Here is a 21,343-nt window from a genome sequence, read left to right as displayed (position 1 = left end):
TAAGTCCCGCTCTCCCAGGTCTTGGTGTCGGCGCAGTGCTGTTGGCGACCGTTGCCTGGTCTCCAGGCATTAACCACTTCTACTTACCGAGCGCTGGGTAGGTGGGTCGTGCTGGTTGTGGTGACCAGGTGGTCTCCTGGCCCCGAGAGTCTCTGTGGGTCTGTCGCGTGGAGGCCAGGGTGGTCCTTGGGGACCCGGTCCTGTCCTGGCCCCTCCTCCCGAGCCCTGCGTGGACTCATGCCCGTCTGCTCCCCGCAGGTGGATGGCTTGTTCATCATTGGCTGGATGTACCTGCCCCCCCACGACCCGCACGTGGACGACCCAATGCGATTCAAGCCTCTGTTCAGAGTCCACCTGATGGAGAGAAAGTCGGCCACAGTAGAGTGCATGTATGGCCACAGAGGGCCACACAATGGCCACATCCAGGTGAGCGGGGCCCCCGAGGCCTGGCAGCCATGTGCAGGCGAGGGGCCGGGGTCCTTCTGTCCTTCCCCGTCCCAGGGGCAGGCGGGGGGCGGTGCTGGCTGAGCGGCGGTGGTGTTCCCAGCTACAGACCCGTGTCCACACCGAGTGGTGAACGTGGGAGGAGGTGGGGCTCGGTCCACTTGGGGTGCGTTTCCCATGTGCGTGTGCTGTGATGCCCCTGCCCCCCGGGATTGTGTGTTCAGCTGGAACCAATTGCTGTTTTTGTCGTGATTCCAACCCCTCAGGGCTCCTCTTTGCAAGACCATGAGCTCGGACTAAGACGCTCTGCCCTCTGGGAACAGTCTGGCACACAGCCGCCCCAGGAAGCATGGGTGTTGCCTAACACATGACAAAAGCACCAGGCCCCCTTTCCTGCCGTAGGGTGTCCTCCTGGGAAGATGCATGTCACCTTCCCCTGGGAAGGATGTGTATGCTCTGGGTGGCTCTGAGCTCCCTTCTTTGGATGGGCCGCTATTTGGTGGCCTCTTGGGCTCCGGCACGCGTGTGGGGGTTGTGGGTGTGGGAGAGGCTGACCCTGCTGCCCGTGGCTGACTCGGTCCCCTCTCCTCTGTGGTGAATGCTCAAGATCGTGAAGAAGGATGAGTTCTCCACCAAGTGCAACCAGACGGACCACCACCGGATGTCTGGCGGGAGGCAGGAGGTGAGTCTGTACCCCTTCTGTTCGCAGGGCACGGGCGTGGGGCGAACGGTGTCACATCGCCAGTGTGCGCCCAGCGGAGGGCCGTCTCCCTGGCGCAGCCCGGTCCGTGCGTCTGACCCTTCGTCAGGGCGTCCCGTGCACGTGTCCACGCGGACAGGCTTTCATTCCCCGCCGCCCCACGGATCGATCGAGCCCAGGAGGAATCGTTCCCTCTGATGGGCTCTCCTTCTCCCCTATGGCCAGCGTGCCCGTGCTGCTGGAGGTTTTTTCTTGGGTGTGAGGTGGCGGCGAGCCTCTGTGTCCTCCCCACGGACGGGCTTGGGGCTGACTCCCGGGTCTCGGCGGCGCTGCGGGGAGGCTGGTCTCTGAGCCACACCGTGAGTTTCTTGGGATTTCCTTTTATCTGCACGGGTGCTATCTCACCTTTGACTTTGCCTTTCTGGAGGATCCAGGTCACACATACGGCCATTCCAGAAAGTTCTTCAGAAAGCTGGACTTTGGGGGCGCCTGGGGGGCTCCGTGGGTATAGCCTCTGCCTTCGGCTTAGCTCATGATCTCAGGGTCCTGGGATCGAGCCCCGCTTCGGGCTCTCTGCTCAGCCGGGAGTCCGCTTCTCCCTCTCTCTGCCTGCCTCTCTGCCTGCTTGTGATCTCTGTCTGTCCAATAAATAAGAAAGCTGGACTTTGGAAAAGCAGGGTCGTTGTTGAGCTGACGGTTACTCGTTGGCTGCGCATTTCTCAGGTTCGGAGTCCGACAGCTTCCCCGTGAGCCGCGGAATTGCAGGGAGGCGCGAGGTAAAGTCACACGCGTGTGTGTCCGCAGAGAGCACACGGGCTCGTGGGGATCCCTTGAAGGGAGACGAGGCCCTGTTTTCTCACATGCTCGGCCTGTGACGGTGACGGCCGGGGCAGACGCACTTTTCCCCCGCGACGGCGCTGGGGACGACGGCTGGCACGGTCGTCATGCAGGCGGGTGCTCTAGGCCGCGTTGCGGTGGAAAGGGCCAGTGTGTTTTCTGAGAACAGCAGCCCCTCAGCTGTGGACTTAAGAGGCCGTGCAATGTATTTCTGGAAATACACGCACCGGGATCAGAAAAAAGTCTTGCAAGCCGCGTCTGAGCGGGCTCCCTGGCTGTGAAGCGGATTGCTGTTGTCTCTGGCCGCGATAGCCCTGACCCGAGGCCTTCATGGAACGTAAGAGCACGTGCGCCCGGGTGGAAGCAAAGCTCTGCTGGTCTCAGGACCGTGGTGTCCGTTTGCATTTCTGTGACGGGGACCGAGGCCGCGGTTGGGGCTTGGTGCGGGGCTCCCTGAGGCTGCTCCTCTGGGACGCGCTTGTTGGGAAACCGCCTCGCGGCTCTGGGTGCTGCTGTGTTTCTGGTTGATTGATGGGAGCTCTTTTCCTCTTAGAAAATCAAAATCAGGCATGAGTTGCCAGTATTTTTCCTCATGTTTTGTCTTTTGGTTTGGCTTATCGTATATTTTTATCCAGGAGTTTCTCTGTTTTTGTTCTTCTGTAGTCAGAGGCGTCTCTCTGTCCTGCGGAGTCCATCCGGGGAGGGCAGGCTGGGAGATGCCACGTCTCCAGGCAGAGCAGAGGGAGAACTTGCCATCTGGCCCTCCGTTCGTTTTGTCCATCTCAGCTGCCCCTCGCCTCTCACCTGCTTTTCTCTCTGTCCCTCCCCTGTCTTGCCCCTCAGCCGTCTGGGGAAAGGGTCTCCTGCCACTTCACGAGTCCGCCAGAAATGTCTTCACCTCCTCGCGGAGTCTTTGGGACCCAGGGGAGTGGTGTCAGGCCCCAGGGAAAGAGGACAGGCCATGGGGGGACAGTGCCATGTTCCGGATCGCTCTGCACACTGAGCTAAAAGGCTGAGCCCTGCCCTATGACTCCTTGTGCTCTGATGGCTGATGGTCATTTAAAATTCTGGGGCCGCATGGTGCCCCCAAGGGAATGGAGGGCTCTGGCGGCCAGCAGGGCTAGCAGGGGAACAGGAGGGTGAGCGCAGTCTCCTCCGCGGAAGGAGGGAGTCCTCTCATGCCCCCAGGAGCTGGCCTGGTGCTGTGCCCTCCTCCAGTCTCCGTGACACTGTGTGACAACCCCCTCTGGAGGCCATGTGCCCTGAGAAGTGCTGGCCCCAGACCCGCTGGGTGTGCTGCCCACGAAGGAGCCCGCGAGTCTCCCTCCCTTGCCCTGTGAAGGCCACAGCTGCCCTGCAGGTCTCTGGCTGACGCGCCCCGTCTTGCTCACCGGCCCTCCCGCTGCTCACCCCCAGCTCCAGTCCCGGGCTTTTTGCCGCCGTGTCCAGCTCTGAGCGCCGGTCCAGACTGCCGTGGCGTGATCGGATGCTCGGGCTGCGGTGGCCTCGACCGCCCTCACGCTGCCTCCGGGTGACCTGTGTGCTTTCACCGTGCAGCCTCTCTGCGGGGCTCCCCCAAGCCTGCCCGGCCTCGTCTTCCCTGGCCTCCTTCCCAGGGACGGCCAGGCCCAGCTGGCACATTCCCTGCCCACCCTGTGCCTGTCCAGCCCCGCACCCTGCGGCTTCTGGAAACGGGGGCCTGCGAGGCCGAGCAGAGCCGGGAAGAGTGGAGGGAGGGAGGATGGCAGGCCGCAGCCCTGCGCTCGTCCCTCCGCACCCGGCCGTGGGCTTCTGCCGGCCGCGCTCCTGCTGCCTCCGGTGCCTCTGTATTCGGTCATACAGAGAGGCTGCGGCACTAGACTCCTGTCTCTCTGTCTCATGCTGAAATGATACCTTCTCGCTCTGCAAGGCAACTGCAATCTAACTGCATCTAATTTGAGTCTTTTTTGTTTAGTTTTGTTTTTAAAGCTTTTTAGCGCTTCCAGAAGTATTTTCCAGTCTCACTAGAATTCTTTACTGTCTTCATTTTTAAATCACGTTCCATCTGTTATCCGTGGGGCGATGGCGTGAGTGAACCTGCTCTCCTGTGGCCGGACATGGGGTTTGTGCTCCCCCTGCTGCCCTCCTGACCTGCCCGGTGACTTGCTCTCTGAGAGCCTCAGTCCTCATCTGTGAAATGGGGCCAGGCTGTCACCGGTCGCACGTGAGGGGTCTGGAGACTGAGAGGACACGTGAACGCCTTCACACCATGCTGACCGCCTGCAGGTGTCCCCCCTGTGGCCCCTGCACTCTGCAGAAATCTTCCCTGGTGTTTGGACCATACGGAAGTGGAGTTGCCAGGGAAAAGGCCCTGAAGACGTTCCAAATTCTTGTCACGTGTTGTTCGTTTCCTGGGCCTCCTCGACCACCCACCAGGATGGGTGAGCCCCGGCCTCCTGAGCTCTGGCCAGCCTTCGTCTTGGCCCTGGCGGAAACAAGCCCACTTAGCCCGGGGCTCGGGGAGTAGCTCCGACTGCCATGGGCCAACTGGGTTGCTCAAACTGTAGACCAGGGAGGGTGTGCGCACCCATCTTCTGGGCTGGTGCGCACACGCAGGTGGTGGTTCCACGGAGCCGGCACCCGGTGAGCGAGCTCGGGTTGATGTTCTTCCCGTCTTGCGTGTTCTGGGCCCCTGCGATTTTCCCTGGGCATGCGTCGCTCAGGAGATAATTTCGTAATGAACAGATCTCCGAGGTCTGTGTTCTGAGTAATTGGGTCTGGTATTTGGGTACTGGGTAATTGGTATTTCTAATGCCTCTGACCTTTCCGGGGGAAGTAAATAAGATGATGACTCCTCACAAGCCGGGCTCGGGGCGTGCAGCGTGTCTGCTACTCCACACGGGCGCGTCCGTGACTCGCTGCGTTAGCTCCCTTCCCTTCCTGGCTCTTCCTTAGCCATTTGGTTTTCGGGGCCTTGCTCCATCTGAGTGGACGGGTTTGAAGTCTAATGTGTTAAGTTTTTTCTTGTATGATTGTTGGGCTGCAGAGTCTCCTCTTCAGAAGTTGGGTAGCTTCGTGCTGTGTCTGCGTCCGCAGTCCACCCGGAAGTACTTCCTGTGTGTGGTGTGAGGCAGGGATTGTGGTTCCTTCTCTCGGTGTGGATGTCCAGCTGCTGGAGCATCGTTTGTGGAAGAGACTTTCTTTCCCACGGGTGGACTGGCTGTATTTGTCGGAAGGCAGCGGACCAGATAGCGGGGTCGGGCTCTGGGCTCTCTGTCTCGTTCGTTGGTGGTTACTGACCCCGGTGTCGGTACTGCTGTCTTGGTTTCTGCAGCTTCAGAGTGAGTCAGAGGTGATCTCGGTGCGGTTCCTCCAGCTTCGTTCTTTTGCATGATTGTTTTGGACGTTGTAGGTTCTTTTCACTTCCCTAAGAATTTCACAATTGTCAGTTTGTACAGAGACCCTGGTGGGACTGGGGCTGTCATGGCGTTGAGTCCTCGGATGACCTTGGAGAGAACTGCTGGCTTGGTACCGGGAACTCCGGTCCACGGGCACGTGTACTGTGGGGTGTCTCTGTTTCCTTCCGCCAGGCCCGTGGCTGTCAGAGAAGGGGCATATGCCTGCTAACACGTATTCCCAGGTCATAAGTTGTTGGAGGCTGCTGGAAATGGGACGTAAAACCCTCCGTTGTTCAACTTTGTGCTGCTGCTATAGAGACGTGCAGTCAGTCGTATGTAACGAACTTGAGGCTCCAAAGCCGTGTGCTCTTGTCGCTGTGCTGAGGGGTTTCCGTGTGTGGCCAGGGTTTGTGCGGGAACACACTAAAGGAACCTAGAGGCTGTAGCTCTCCTGGTTTGTCATTGTTAAATCACGTTTGCTTCTGTTCGTGGAGCTAACTCAGGACGGTCCTTAGAAACACTGTATGGAGCTAGGAACCGAGCTGTGGATTAATTCGTAACTGAGCTTTGGGGACACGGTGTTTGTACAAGCTCCCTTGTCACAGATCAACTTCCTGAACATGTCACATAACTGGGAAGGCACGTCTGCCCCACCCCACCACCCCTGCCATACCTGTTTTGTTCATCACAGGGGCAGAAAGCAGCTCTGGCCCATGAGGCCAGCACGGGGGTCAGCGATGAGAGTCCTGCTGTGCTCCCGCTTTCCTAGAAGCCCCTGAACCAGGCTCGGTGTAGACACCGCATGTCCTGTGAGTGGCCACAGAAGTGAGACTCCTGTGGCTGCTACCTGGGAGCTCTGGACACGGGCTGTGGCCCCAGCCTTGCCTGAAAGGATCCCACGGTCCCTGTTGTTGCCTGTTGACGTCTGGGCCCGTGTGCTCTGGCAAAGCGGGAGCGTAGCCCCTCACCTTCCTTTGGTGGCTGACCTCCCCAGGAAGGAAGTCAGGGACTCGGAGAGCAAACTGTGGGAGCCCCCGTCCTGTCCGCCCCGCTGGGACTTGGGCACTGCTGTGCCTGCGGCATCACCCCAGCCGTAAGAATACTCAGTGCCACAGTGAGCAGTCCTCCCTGCTGGTCGTGGCGTTTTCGTGACCTGTGCTCTTTTGGAAGGAATTCCGAACGTGGCTGCGGGAGGAGTGGGGGCGGACGCTGGAGGACATCTTCCACGAGCACATGCAGGAGCTCATCCTCATGAAGTTCATCTACACCAGTCAGTACGAGTGAGTGCGGCCCCCGTGGTCCCGTGAGCGCAGTCCCTGCCCCCTGCCACCCCCTCGGTGTCGGGTTTCTGTCGGGTTCTCATCGCCTTCCAGCTGTGTGCTCGGACCGGACCAGCCTGTGTGCTGGGGCCTCGGGGTGGTTTCCCCACGTCTGCGGTGGGGGGAGCCCTCCTCTCTTAACTGCTCTCCCTGCCTCGGCCTCTGCCCCACGCCCTCTTCCTGGGACCCATTGAAATAGGCCTTGCGCGGTGACCGTGCCCTTCGCCATCTCCGGGGCTCCTGTGCCAGGCCAGCAGAGCGGGAGCGGCAGCCCCTCCCCCCTAGAGAGCGCCGCCCACCCCAGTTCCCTTGCCCTGTTGATAGCGCGAGTGTGCACCCTTGCTCAGCCCTGGTGGGATCCGAGCAGGTGTGAGATGGGCCCTGCAAGCGTTCGGGGGCGGGCGAGGAATGCGGGTGCCCCGCTCTGCCCGGCTGTGCTCGGCTACCCTGCCCTGCCCTGCCCGCCCTCCCTCACCGGCAGCTCGGCGAGTGAGCTCCGTACTTGGGCCTGCCCCCCGAGCCGCTCTCACGCCACCGGTTCCCCCCACAGCAACTGCCTGACCTACCGCCGCATCTACCTCCCGCCCAGCCACCCGGATGACCTCATTAGACCCGGCCTCTTCAAAGGCACCTACGGCAGCCACGGCCTGGAGATCGTCATGCTCAGCTTCCACGGGAAGCGTGCCCGGGGCACGAAGATCACGGTGAGTCCGGGCGCTGCCTGGCGGACCCCGCTCTGTGAACTCAGTCTGAACGGCTGCGCGGTATCGAGGCTCAGGCTGCGCCCCGGCTGCTCAGGGTGGGCTCTGGACCCCTGGCAGCCTGCACCGGGGAGTGGGCTGGGAATGCTGATTGGGAGTGCGCCCCGCCCCCCGCCCCCCAGACCCACTGAACCAGAATTTGCATTTCACAACCCCTCCAGGGAACTTGGAGCATTTCTAGGGTGGTTTTATCTGCGGCTCCCGGTCCTGGCCACACGCAGAATCCTTAGGGATGTGAGAAAACCCTGAGGCTGAGTCCCTGGACACTCAGGGACCACGGACCATGGGGGCCACACTCACTCTGATTCAGTGGGGAGGGGCTCCCTGAGCGCCCCTGGTGGCTCTGAGGTGCGACCTCGTTGGAGACTGCCCGCACTGTTACACGGGCTCCCGCGGCCATCCTGGCCCGGCAGCTGACCAGCACAGTCGGAGGGCTGTTGAACAGAGTAGGGGTCTCGGACCAGCCGGACACCGGGCCTGCTCCGGGGGCCCCGCCCACACCGCGCTCACCTGCCATGTGCGTACTTGGGGTGTGTTTCTGTCCGGCACACTCACGTGTCCCGGGGCGCAGTGCCTATTCTTTGTTCTCAGGGAGCTGTGCTCTTGGACTTGGGTTGGCAGGGCCCGGCACCCTGGGACGGCTCCTTGCGTGGAGAGCCCAGCACTGGGGCCCCCAGTGGGGCCGCCGGGCCTGCAGGTTCTCCCAGGTTCAGGCTCAGGAGCATTTGCGTGTCAGGCGGACAGGTCGGGGCCTGCGTTCAGGTCTGCCCTGCCGTCCCTGGGAGGGTCTGTGCCCTTCTCTAAGCCCCAGTGTTCTAGAACGGGAGCTGTCACACACCAGGAGGTCCCAGGTCCACATGAACCACTCCGCCGGGTGTCTGTGCGCCTCTCGAGGTCACTCGGGTGCCGTCAGCCCCTAGTTTCAAAGACGCCCTCTCAGACCAGGTGTGCGCCGTGGGCACGTGTTTTTTGAGGACTTCTGAAACGTTCTTACATCAGAAGGGGTGCCGCTAAGTCCGTGGGAAGGCTGGAGTGAGCTTGCAGGGCCGGGAGCGTGATCGTGGCAGGAACCATGCAGAGTGTGTCGCTGCCATTCCCTGAGCCCCACTGACGGCTGCGTGCTCGCTCCTCAGGGTGACCCGAACATCCCCGCCGGGCAGCAGACGGTCGAGATCGACCTCAGGCACCGCATCCAGCTGCCTGACGTGGAGAGCCTGCGCAACTTCAGCGAGCTCTCCCGCCTCGTCCTGGACGTGCGGGAGCGGCTGCGCCAGGAGCAGCAGCAGGAGAGCGGGCTGGAGGACGGCGGGGCCGGAGGACGGCAGAGCCCCCGAGAGCCCCAGCAGGGCCCTGCCCAGCCCGGTGCGGAGCTGCCTGCCGAGAAGGTCGGGGAGGCCGGGGGAGCAGAGGCCGCGGGTGCCCAGCCCGGGCAGGGGCAGCCGTTTGTGTTGCCCGTGGGCGTGAGCTCGAGGAACGAGGACTACCCCCGCACCTGCAGGATGTGGTAAGAAGTGGGGGCGGGGCGCAGCGGGCCTTCCGGGGAGTCCTGCCTCCCCTCCCGGCGTGGAGACGGGCTGTGGGGGCCGGCTCGGCACTGGCCGGTGTGGGGCTCCCTGCACCCGGGCGGGGAGCCCCGACCGCTCTGTGTGGGCCCCAGCTTAGGCTCGAGGACAGCGCCCTTCCCTGGGCTGCACAGACTTCGGAGGCTCCTGACCTCTTCCCCCCCGGGGAGCCTCCAGGCTTACTAGAACCGCCGGGCTGGAGGCCTCCTCCTTCCTAGTGCCTTGTGTTGCCTCAGCGGTCAGGTGAAGGGTAGCCAGGCGAGCCTGCGGGTGGCCTTGAAAGGGGCCAGTGAGGAGGGGGCCCTTCTGCACCTGTTCCCCGGGGAGCAGGCTTGAGTTCAGCTGGATGTCCTTGTGGGTGAGGCCCCGCTGAGCACACTCAGGGTCAGCCGTCCGTGTCATCTGTGGTTTCTCTCCCCACAGAGGGCTGGCGGCGCACTCCTGCCCCGGGGCCGGCCTGCTCTTGGTTTGACCGCGGCTCTTACGGTTTTGTTTTGGGCCACTGTTCTCGGCCGCTCAGGCCCCCTGCCCCAGCCCTCTGCACTTCGGGGCTTCTTAGGTGTCGACGAACCAGAACAAAAGAAACCACAGACTCGGGTCCTCTGTCGCACTGGCCACATTTCAGGTGCCAGCAGCCACGTGTGTATTTGGACAGTGCAGGTCTAGAACATTCCGTCCCTGCAGAAATTTCTCCTGCACAGTTGCCCTAGGGGATGTTCTGAGGTGATGACCTGTCTGTCTCCTGGCATCATAGCTGCCTGGCCTCCGTGTCTGTCCAGTAGGGCGGAAAGGACTGTTTCCTTGACTTCCGAACTGACCGTTGGCTCATGCCGGTGCTGGTGGTCTGACTGGCGCATCACGTGTGGCATAAGTGTGGCCGGGGCTCTGACTCCCGAGGGAGGATTTAGGTGTCTGTGTGGGCTTGCTGGGTACACTGGTTCTGAGTACCCGGTGCCAGTTCGGGGGGTCCCCCCACACCAGCACGCAGTTCTCCACGACACCAGCTTGGTGGCCAGCCAGTGGGCTCAGTCCTGACACCGCCCCCAGAGATGGTGTCAGACCCGGCAAGACTGCCTCTGTCCCCTCAGACACCGAAACGAAGTCGTCAGCCGTGCTTGTGACCAACCAGCTTTATGTCGGGGGTCCCCGCGAGCGGCTCAGGTTCAGTTCATGTGCTGGGGCAGTCCACAGAATTCAGGCAAACACTATGTCTGCCATTTCGTTGAAGGAGCTGAGAAAGGACGCCAGTGGACGGCCGCAGGCGGAGATGCGTAGGGTCCCGCATGCAGCAGCTTCCACCCCCGGGGACTGGGTGCACATAGGGGTCCCCCACCTGGGAGCTCCCCGAGCCCTGTACTTGGGGATGTCACGGAGGCTTCCTCACAGAGGCCTGGCCAGTCGTCAGCTCTGTCTCCAGCCCTTCTCCCGTCTGGAGAAAGGCAGGGCTGCTCGAGGTTCCAGGCTTCCGTTCCTGGCCCGTCCCCTCCTATTCGGTCCCCTCCTAGTGTTCCTGTCCCTTAGGACTCTCGGGTTCGGGAGCTGGTGCCAGGCCCTGGGGCAGAGGTCAGCACACGTACTCTTCCGTGATCTCCCACCGGGGAGATCCGTGTCATTTTCCCTCATGTTACACAATTACCACAAAAGTGGCTGAATTCGGGTTTTCCTAGAGGAGGCATACAGGTGGTGTTCCAGTGTGATTCCGACTGTTGCGAGCGGTCATACAAGAGAAGGGCTCTGTTGTCCTCCTGAGACTGGACAGCTTGCGGTGTCTTGTGGCCGGCCTGCTGTCCTCCTGAGACTGGACAGCTTGCGGTGTCTCGTGGCCGGCCGAGAGCCCCGTGGGCTCCGTTGGGTGCTGTCAGGCCCGCCTTGCGGTGAAGGCATGGGGTGGGCTGCACACTGGCCTCGGGACCTGGGAGGGGTGTGCTGTGGCCCCTTCCCTGCTGGATCTGAGTGTCTGCGAGGCCTCGCCGCAGCGCGGATGGGGGACATGGCCGTCCCCAGTACGAACCTCAGCCGCATCACTGGCTCCCTGTGGGTTCTGGTGCCACTTTCCACATGCGAGAGTCCCGTGAACCACACACGCTCAGCACAGGCCCGTTCCCCCTCCTGCCCAGTGGAGCCTGGGCGTGGTGGCTGGAGATCGGGGTGCTGGGCGCCGTTCTGTGTGCTGGGAGATCGGGCCGGCTCCTGGCTTCTCGTTCTCTCTGTGAGCCCCAGTTTCGGGGCAAGAAAGACAAATGCGTCTCATCTCAGTCCCATGTTGCTCTTGAAACCTGAGCCTTGGCCTTACGGGCGTTTGAAAGTCCTATAGTCTGAGTGCATGACAGTGACAGTGACGCGCCGGTACGTCTGTGGTGACTGCACTGGAGTCGTGGACGTGCTGACGCAGCTGTTCCGGGAATTGAGGTTTCGGTACTGGGGCCGGCTTTACGAAGCCAGACTCCGGAGCAGAAGTACATGGCGGGGTTGCCCGAGGCCCCTTTTCTTGGGCTGGGTGAGCTGGTGGGAGGGCGGCGGGCGGCAGGTCAGCCTGACCCGGGCCCACGACTCCGCGCACTGGCGCTTCGAGTCGCTTGCCGGTCCAGACCATGGGCTGTCTGGGGCTCCGGGACGTGCTGCTTCCAGCTGGCGGGGCGGAGGGCCGGCCTGCGGTGTGGGGGCGCGGCAGCAGGGGGCCGCGGGGGCAGGACAGGCCCAGCACGCTCCTCCCGGCACTCACGCTCCTCCCGGCGCTTTCCCTCTTGTCTCGGCACAGCTTCTACGGCACAGGCCTCATTGCCGGCCACGGCTTCACCAGCCCCGAGCGCACCCCTGGGGTCTTCATCCTGTTCGACGAGGACCGTTTTGGGTTCATCTGGCTGGAGCTGAAATCCTTCAGCCTGTACAGCAGGGTGCAGGCCACCTTCCGGAATGCAGAGGCGCCGTCCCCGCAGGCCTTCGAGGAGATGCTCAAGAACATCCAGTCCCTGACCTCCTGACGGGCGGCCCCGGACCCTGCGCCCGGGAGAGGAAGCAGCATGCACTTTGGAGAGTCGGCCTCTGACCAGAGCACCCACGACGGCGGAGTCTCGGCCCAGCCCCCCCCCCCGGACTCTTTGTACAGAGTGTGTGACGTTCGCGTGTGTCCTGTCCGGAGCTCGTGGGAAGGCTGACTGAGCGTGTCTTACGGAAAGAAAGAACCAGAAGAGGACCGATGGAGACGCCGGCTGCAGAGTTCTGTGAACAACTCAAGTGGAGAAGCTGGGTTTGTCCTCAGCCTGTGGATTTCAGGGACAGCCCGAGCCACCCTGGGGGCTGCACAGAGGCATCGTATGTGGGGACGTGCCGCTGGAGGCAAGGGACAGGGCCTGCAGGCTGGCAGGGGCCTGGGGTGAGGGCAGTCTGGGTGGGGGGCAGAGTGTGCATAAAGGGAACTCCGGGGAGGGTCTGGAATGCTGGGCCAGGACCCTGGACTGAATTCCCATTTCTCTACTAACCTGCTTGGATTTTAGACAAATGCGGTTCAGCTCTGACGGGTCTGGGCAGCAGCGCAGGGGGCCTGTGATGCGGGCCATAGGCAAGGGTGGCTTGCTCGCCCTGGTCTCTGCAGCTTTAGAGTCAGGACCTTTGCCCCAGCCAGTCCCACGCAGGTGTTTGTTCGCACACCCCCCACCCACCTCCTGCCCACGCGCTGGCGTCAGAACCCCGAGCTCAGCCACTTGTCCCAGGACCTGCCCCGGAACTCAGCAGGGCCACGTCCGAAACAGCCCCGCAGGGCGCGCCCGGTGCTGCTGTTCCCAGGCCTGAGCAGCAGAGCCGGTGATGCGCAGAGGACCTTGGCCTCTGCAGGGCGCAGGGCAGCTTTCTAGACATCACGCCCACGGACGGAATGCGCTGTAGACACCAGGGCCTCTTGGGATCCTCCAAGGCGGGGATCCTGATGACAGATGCTCCTGCGGGTGCTGTGCCTGTGTGTCCCGCTGACACCTGCTTTTGGGGCCACCGTAAGGTCTCTGCTGATCTTAGCGTCCCCTGAGAACAGAGCCCGAATGCACGCGGACCCCCAAGAATTCGTTGCAGCTCTGCCTCAGGCCTGCAGAGAGCTGTCCCCACGCGCACCTTCCATGGGGGCGGCTTCATGGGCGAGGCAGACCGCCCGTCCCCCTCTGCGATGCTCATCCTTGCTGGGCGGACTGCGCCGGGCCCCTACACTGGGGGCGAGGGTCCCCAGGGAAAGGGGCAGCTTTGTGGTGCCTTCCTGTAGAGACCAACGTGAGATGTCCCATGAAACCTGTTCTCCTGACGAATTTCTCCCTGACTGGCCTTTTTTTAAAAAATAAAAAGTCCCTATTGCTCTAGCTTCAGTACTTTTGGCAACTCTTGGACTCCCTTTGCTTCCCGGAATCGTAGAGTGGGTGAGCTCTGGGCATGTCCCTAAACGACGGACTTGCGAGGAGGTTCTTCCCGGCCTCCTGACTCGGGAGGGAGGCGAGCCGAGAAGGGGGTTCCCTCTGGCCGGCTGTCGGAGACACCATGGCTCACGTCCCACATCCGTCCAGCAGGGCCCGAGGCGCTGTCCCAGTTTTCGTGTCTTCCGCAGGACTGAGCCTCCAGGCGCTGTCACCCCACCACCCTTGTGGCTGTCACTGTGTGTCCTGTGGCAGGCATGGTGTCGCCGAGGCGTGAAGCCTCAGGGAGAACAGAGGGAAGGCCAGCGGGGCGTGCAGTGACCGCACTCCACGTTCCGCCCCAGCCTGCGGCCGCTTGTCTGTACAGCCCACTCAGGACTGAAGATGAGCCTTTCTGATGAAAAACTCATCTTGAACCCAGACGGTGGAACCTGCCTCTGGAGTGCAGGCCTCTCCATGGGTTCCGCTAGCAGAGGCTGTTGGCTCCTTTCCCGTGGGTCCCTGTCTTTGGCGTCAGGCAGGGCCCCAGGGACCTGTGGGGCCAAATGGCTCGGCAGTGTCCTGGGTGAGGGCCTCTCACTGCACAGCCGGGCATCCGGCATACGTGGTTTCCCTCTTGGAAACTTTGCAGTTCGGTAGGGGAGCGCGCAGAGCCCGTGCAAACCAGCCCCTTTGGGTGTGCCTTAGGGCAGAGCAGGCAGCCGGTCCACCCGGGCAGCTTCCAGCCAGGAATTGGTTGCAGGTGAGGATTGGGAAAGACAGAGATCGTGGTTGGAAGCCTGGAGGCAGCTGGGGGGTGGGTAGCGCATGTCCCCATAAGGAACATGAATGACCCAACTTAGGGACTGTCGTGCCCATGTGGTGCTTGATTCAGGGCAGCTGGCGGGGGACCTGGATGGGTCTGGCCATCTTCCCCTGCTCGGCACCCCCCTTACTGGCCACTGTGCTGCTGTGAGGTGGGGGAATTCTGGTGCGGACGAGCGGCAGGAGGGGAGCCTCAGGTGCGTGTCTGCACACCTGGGCACGGGCCGTTCGGCGACTCGCTAGGGAGTGACGTGATCGGAGACGGCGGATGTCAGTCTGGAGATTCTCGTGCATCGGGGCATCGTGGGCCGTGCGGGCAGCTTTTGCAAATGACCTTTTTTCTGGCTCTGACTCAGGCCTGGCGGTCTGTCTGTTTATGTGGCCTGCCCAGCTCAGACCGGCAGTGTCCGCTGCTGGATGGGAGCAGGTCAGGAGGCCTCGTGGTGGTGGGACTTCCAGATCCTCCCGCAGCCCAGACTGGGCCTTACTTCCCGGCCTCGGCCCTCGGCCCCTCGGTTGGGGCAGGGCTCGCTGTGGCTGGTGCTGAGGGCGCCGGCCTCCCACCGCTCCCTCCCTCACCTCCTTCCCCAGCCCGTGCAGCTTAGCGGGGTGGGGGGAGCGCCTGTAGCCCTGGCATTCCTCCTGGGGAAGGAGGAGGAAGGGCGTGCGCCCGGGGTGGGCTAGCTTGAGAAGCCGGCCAGGCCTCCATCCCTGCCTTACGCAGAACATGCTCTGAGCTGGAGCTGGCCTGTCCGACGTTCTCTTTGCCCGAGAACCTGGGTGTGCTGCTGTGGTCTGGCCAGGTAAGGCCCATCGCTTAGCCAGCCCGTCCTGTGGCCCTGGCGTGCAGCGGTTGCGGGCTGGTGTTCAGATGGTGGGCGGCCCGGCCCGTGTGTTCTCACGCTGCGCTCGTGCCCAGAAGCAGTGACGGAGAGGAGCCTGCTTTAGTCCCTCACCGTGGTGAACTCGGTCACGGGGATCTCGGAATTTCTGAGCGTCTCGTGCTGCGCTGTCCGGTGTGTGGGAGAGGAGCTCCCCTTGGAGACCCGGTGCTTTGAGGAAGCGGCCCTGTTCCGTCTTCGTGCGCTGAGGAATGCTTACAGGAACGTTCTCAGCCCTCCCTGGCTTGTGGCGAACGCGAACAAGACGGTGCCCACTTACCGAGTGCTCCGTGTCACTACGGCTCAGGGGCCTGCCGGCCAGCCTTCGGGCGGCGTGGGTGACTGGCGGTGACCCCGGGGCTTGGAAAACAGCCCCCCTGCCGGGCCCTTTCTGCGCTCACAGGGACGCCCACCAAAACGTAGGGAGGGGTCAGAACCCTTGCTTTTTCAGCCTAATTTTGCTTTTGGCTGTTCTTTGAGATCATGTAGCCTCCTTGGAGAAGAAACCCATTTCTGCTGCTTGATCTTGAAATCCCACGGCCTGACAGCTGACCGGTGGGGTGGGGGAACAGCTGTCCCTCCGGGGCGTCTGCTGTGGTGTAAGACGGGCTGGAGCAGGGACGGTGCCCCCGCGGGGCCAGGCCCCGAGGAAGCGGCTGCTGGGAGCCGGCGCCCAGGGTCACCCGGATGGGACCACCGTGTGGGGCTGATTCTCCGTCAATCAGTTTCTGAAACCTCGTCGTGTGCTTTGTAATAGTTTTTTGGGGACGTGATTCAGAGGAGGCAGGAGCCACGAGCAGCGGGCAGTGGGGGCTGAGGGCCAAAGGACAGGACCGGATCCTGGTGGGGTGAGGCCCCCGGGAGCCTCTCCACCTGGACCTGACAGCATCTTGAACCTCCTAGTTGTGGAACGAAGCGGTAAGTGATCCCGGATCCCACCTCTGACCTCGGCTTGCTAAGTGTCCCGTCACCGACCCGGTGCCCCTGGGGGACCCGGGGCCGCAGTGGGGTTTCCTCAGGCTGAACTGAAGCGGACTTCGCCTTTTCTGAAAACGGTAAGAATGGGACGCACAGGGCGGGGCTGTGCTTTGTGCGCACAGCTGGGGGTCTCGTGTCTGGGTTTTCTCTTTGTAAAGGTAAAATCCTTGTAAAGAAACGCAAGAATGTATTATTATTATTACTATTTTTTTGACAAGAGAGAGAAAGAGAGATCACAAGTAGGCAGAGAGAGGGGGAAGCAGGTTCCCCACTGAGCAGAGAGCCCCATGCAGGGCTCCATCCCAGGTCCCTGAGATCATGACCTAGGCTGAAGGCAGAGGCTTAACCCACTGAGCCACGCAGGCGCCCCAAGAACTGCAGGAACTTATATAGGCAGTAAAAGTACCTCCTGTTCCTGCTCATGGGCGGGAGGATTCCCCTGTTCTGTCCGAGCAGCGGCTTTGCCTGGCAGCTCCCCTGGAAGGCGGCTGCCTGGTCCTTCACCTGGGGGAGGCTGTGCTGGGCAGGGCCCTGGCCCAGCTCCCCATGCGTCCTGCGGGCCCCTGGCCCCCCTCTTGTAGCTGTCTGTAGCCTGGCCTCTGGTGGGGATCTAGGTCACTGCATGCACCCCCAGCCAGCACGAACTGAAAATCCGCGAGTGCTGAAGGGTGCCTTCCCAGCACCTGGTTTTGGGGAACATACGGCTGCAGGGGACGGTCGCTCTGCTCACGTTGAGGGCGGCACCTACAGTCCCTCCCCACACCTGGCCCTTCTGTAGATGCCCAACCCTGGGATGAACAGGAGCTTCTTGGGGAGCAGAGCAGAGGGAAGGAGGTTGTGGACTGCAGGACACGTGGCGAGAGCTGGAGGGAGGCCTCGAGTAACCCGGTGTTCCCTCCCCAGATGGTCCTGCTCTCCCTGGCGGCACACGCCTGCAGCCCAGGCCCAGCCACAGACCCAGGATCTTTACGGGGACCAGCCCCCACTGTTGGCTCACCTCATGGCCCCTAGGGCTTTATCTCCAGCCCCGGCTGCTTGTTTGGAGTCTTTTCTACTGGGCACTGAGTCTCTGTGGGGGGGCCATCCCATACTGTAGGGCACTGAGCATCATTCCTCGTCTTCGTGATCACGGCAACCCAAAGCATCTGCCGACATGGCCAGTGTCCCCTGTGGGTAGTCACCTTGTGGAGAACCACTGGGTCAGTACCTGCACGTCGTGCTCCAAACACGGTGCCGCACGTTGTGGACACAGCACTGAACAACCAGTGGGGTCTTTGTCCTGCACAGATCACAGCACAAAATATCCCCAAATGGGCATGGTGGCCTCCTGTGCACACTTGTGGGCACCCTCTTAGGGTGTGGTCTGTCCCCAGTGCAGTGGGGGGTCAAGGCCGGCGTGGACGCGGGTGCCCTTGGACCTGTGGCACCTAGCTCAGGCGACGCTTAGGCCGGCGTGGACGCGGGTGCCCTTGGGCCTGTGGCACCTAGCTCAGGCGATGCTTAGGCCGGCATCTGCAGGGCCATGGCGGTGGGTGAGGTGCTCTGTCCTCACCTGTCTCCCTCAACCCAGGCGGGGGCCCCGGCGCTGCATCTGTCTGTGCTTCAGACTGGGGGCTCCTCCCAGGTCCAGCAGCACTGCCTTCCCCGGCACACTGGCCCTGGCGCCTGGTGGTCAGGAGGAGGTGAGGTCCGTGTGTCAGAAGTAGTGCCGCCGGCCACTTGGACCGACAGGCTGGCCCCCTGTGGGGTGGCCGGCTGGGAGAGAGGGAGATGCCTGCCCGGGCCCCAGGATGCTGAGCCCCGGCCCCAGGGAAGAGGGTTTGAGCACTGGAAGCTTCCCAACCCATGCCCCCCAGGGTTCTGGTGCTGCTGCGTGGTGGCCTGCCTGTGGCTGTCCTCCATGTAACTGTCCTCTCCTTTCCCAGCATCTTTCGGGAAGGGATGCAGAGGAATATGGCTCTCAACAAAAGCCGGCCCTAGCTGTTCGGTGAGAAGCGGTTGAGCTGTCCTTTTGTTTCTTGGTTAGACTGTCACAGCGTATGTGAATGTGCCGCGTGTGCACGCCTTCTGTGTGTGTGCGTATGGCTGTGAACGAGCCCCACAGTCGGGACACGGCCTCCATCCCCTTCAGAGTCCCCGGTGCTTCCCCTTCACAGCCGGCACCCCGGCCCGCAGCTTTGCCTTTCTCAGGGAGTTGGGTTTCCAGAAGAGAGCGTGGCGGCGAGGGGCGCTTGTCAGCCTTTCTTCATTATCCTCTCACTCTAAGGAGCCTTTCTAAACGTTTTTCCCCCTAACACTCCCCAGGACATTTTCACACCACGGGTAGGCCGTGTGAATGCCTGGGTCTATATTTGTGCACGTGCGCGCACCCACACGGGCTCAGACGGCCGTGCCCTGCAGGCAGAAGGGAGGCTGGGGCTCTAACTGGGAGCCTCAGGAGCGCTGACCGCCACACTGAGAAGGGACATCTGGTGAGAAGGTGGAGGTGGGAGTGCCCCAAGGCGGCCGTGAGGGCTCGGGTTAGAACTGGCATGGCCTGGGCTGTGACCAGAGCCTGGATGAGGAGTCGTGGACAGCGGGATGTGGGGCTTGGGGATGGGACTGGAGAACTGGGGTGCAGACAGGATTCTACTCCTGTCTGTGTGCTGCTCGGCCAGATGCCGTCTCAGGGGTCCCACCTGCCTGTGGCTTGTCTCTGGGGCTCGGCTCTGTGACCACTTGGTGGACAGCAGGAACCCAGATGCTGGCTCAGGTATCCTGCCATCCCTGACTGAGGGTCCAGGCAGCAGAGGAGGGGAGCTCTGAGCCCTGCAGTGGATGGGCTGGTCAGCCCTTCTGCAGACTCCTTCAGAGGGTGGCTGCTGAGCACCCCCGTGGACCATGTCGGGCTCCCTCCAGGACTCAGGCTGGGGACAGGCTGTGGAGCCCGGGTGAACGGCCCTCCTCACCACGGAGCTTTACTCCCCCAGCTTCTAGCCTTCCCCAGTTCTGCTGGGAGGCAGGCTCCCACAGGGTGCCAAGGACGCGGGGAGACATGGTGTGCAGCTACGGCACAGAGCCCCTCCCCTAGAAGATGCTTCAGGACTTCATGGGAAGCATTACGATGCCAGTGCTCGGTGCTGGGGTGAGACAGGGACAGCTGCCTGCAAATGACCACACCTCCCTGAGCCCGGCTCTCGGGCGCAGCCTTCGGCCCTTTCCTGGGACTCTGCTGACAGCAAGGGCGGTGGTGGTGCCGTGTCCCCTGGCAGAGCGCAGGACATGGTGAAGGAGAAGGAAAGGGAGCCCGTGTTCCACAGCACATTGAGGACAGAGTTCTAGAACGTCACGGTTGCAGAGGCGGCGGGAACAAGCGGGGACAGCAGCGCCTGCATCCCACCAGAAAAGGTGAGGGTTAGGGCAGCCACCTTGCACGGCGGGCACCGGTCACATACATAGGGCCCCAGTCAGAGTGAAAAAAGGAGTCCTGGATCCTGGGGCTGTTAGTACGGCACCCAAGTCGGTGGCCCCTGGCGTGACTGTGACTCAGACGGGACAGTTAGGGGATATTTCAAAGAGGCCCCAAAGGGCTCCCAGTGAGGGACACGCGCGTGCGTCAGGAATGTAACTCTGAGCCCTATGCGGGGTGTGGAGACTACTTAGAAAGTGTCAAAAAAATTTTAAATCCCATTTTTACCAAACCCACAGGATTGAGCATTGGAGAGCTCCCCGTGCCTGTCACAGGTCCATCAGGCAAGGTCGCTGCGTGGTCACAAACCCCACAGCTGCCCCACCCGCAGCACAGAAGCTCAGATCCTTGCTCCAGGGACATGAGTCCCCGGCACGCTCGGCCTGCTTCGGGCCCCCAGTCGCCGCCGTTGGGCAGGCACGTGCAGACAGCCATGGCGTGAGTGCTGTGGGGCTAGGGGCATGCCCTGTGCTGGCTGTGCCCGCCTCAGCGGCCCACCACTGGTCCGTCCCCTCGAGCCAGGTCAGATGGGCCCCTCCGGTCTGCTGGTCCTCCGGTGTCAGGCCTCTGCGGGGCCCTTGCTAGCTCAGGTTGCTCCTGTGCAGGTCATACACGGTGACCTCTGGGAGCCGCGGCAGGGGGCAGGCCCAGAGCAAGCCCCACGCATCATGCTTTCCGCTAGGGACCTTCGGTTGGTTCACGCACTGCACAAGTGCACCGCGGCTCTGGGACTCCACAATCTCGGCTCCTCCTCCTACCTGACGGCTTTGGAAACGACAGCCCGATGGACGCCTCTGGCGGCCGCAGGCTCCTCTGGTCGCATGTGCCTCCTCCGAGGTGGCAGTGAGCCAGCCTGTGCCCGGAGGGAAAGGCGCACACAGGGAGAACGCAGGCCCCCGCTCCAGTGATGCCAGCTGACTCGCACCGGCGTGGACGGTTTGCCCGGCGATCTGACCCCCGCGTCCTGGGGCTTGGCTGCTGCTCCTCAGTCTTCTACCGCGGCCGGGGCTTGGAGAAGTCGGTGGCTCGCCCAGCGCACAGGGAGGGAGCGGCGGCCGGGGCGGGGTCCGGCCCTGGTCACTCTGGCTATTCCGGACCTTCCAGGCAGGTGTGCGGGGCGGGAGGCACCGGGTTTCCGCCCGACGGCATTCACGGGGCGTCCTGTGCTGCTCGGCGGTCTGGCTTCTCCGCACTGCCCCGCGCCCTCGGTGCACGCGTCGTCCTTCCGCGTGGAGACGCCGCCGACCTTCCTTCCACTCTTCCCAGCCCCAGCGGCCGTTCGGGTCGTTCCGGCTCAGCGCGGCCGACGCGGCGGAGGCTGCTGGCCGTGCCTTCCGCTGCGCCGAGGGCGCCTTCTCCGGGGTGTGCCTGGCCGGGAGCCACGGGCCGCGGGCACGGGCTTCGGAACACCGCGGAGCGGTCAGCCCGCACCGGGACTCCCGCTCCGGGTCAGCCGCACCGGGACTCCCGCTCCGGGCCAGCCGCACCGGGACTCCCGCTCCGGGTCAGCCGCACCGGGACTCCCGCTCCGGGTCAGCCGCACCGGGACTCCCGCTCCGGGTAATCCCGCACCGGGACTCCCGCTCCGGGCCAGCCGCACCGGGACTCCCGCTCCGGGTAATCCCGCACCGGGACTCCCGCTCCGGGCCAGCCGCACCGGGACTCCCGCTCCGGGTAATCCCGCACCGGGACTCCCGCTCCGGGCCAGCCGCACCGGGACTCCCGCTCCGGGTAATCCCGCACCGGGACTCCCGCTCCGGGCCAGCCGCACCGGGACTCCCGCTCCGGGTAATCCCGCACCGGGACTCCCGCTCCGGGCCAGCCGCACCGGGACTCCCGCT

At 63.0% G+C, this 21,343-nt stretch overlaps 1 protein-coding gene across 1 annotated transcript in view; it reads left to right on the top strand.

Moving 5' to 3' along the window:
* The window catches only part of FBXO31 (F-box protein 31), a 40,011-nt gene extending 26,671 nt beyond the window's left edge, over positions 1-13,340 (top strand). The window contains exons 4-9 of the mRNA XM_059383299.1: positions 259-426; positions 1,052-1,126; positions 6,529-6,638; positions 7,228-7,381; positions 8,572-8,942; positions 11,759-13,340. Coding sequence (XP_059239282.1) covers positions 259-426; positions 1,052-1,126; positions 6,529-6,638; positions 7,228-7,381; positions 8,572-8,942; positions 11,759-11,981 — 1,101 coding nt within the window. The 3' untranslated portion in view covers positions 11,982-13,340. The remainder of the gene's footprint in view (positions 1-258; positions 427-1,051; positions 1,127-6,528; positions 6,639-7,227; positions 7,382-8,571; positions 8,943-11,758) is intronic.
* The last annotated feature ends 8,003 nt before the right edge of the window (positions 13,341-21,343 follow it).

This window comes from Mustela nigripes, chromosome 17 (assembly GCF_022355385.1).
Source record: "Mustela nigripes isolate SB6536 chromosome 17, MUSNIG.SB6536, whole genome shotgun sequence".
NCBI lineage: Eukaryota > Metazoa > Chordata > Mammalia > Carnivora > Mustelidae > Mustela > Mustela nigripes.
Note: the sequence above shows the minus strand (reverse complement) of the source record. Positions and strands in the feature narration are given on the sequence as shown.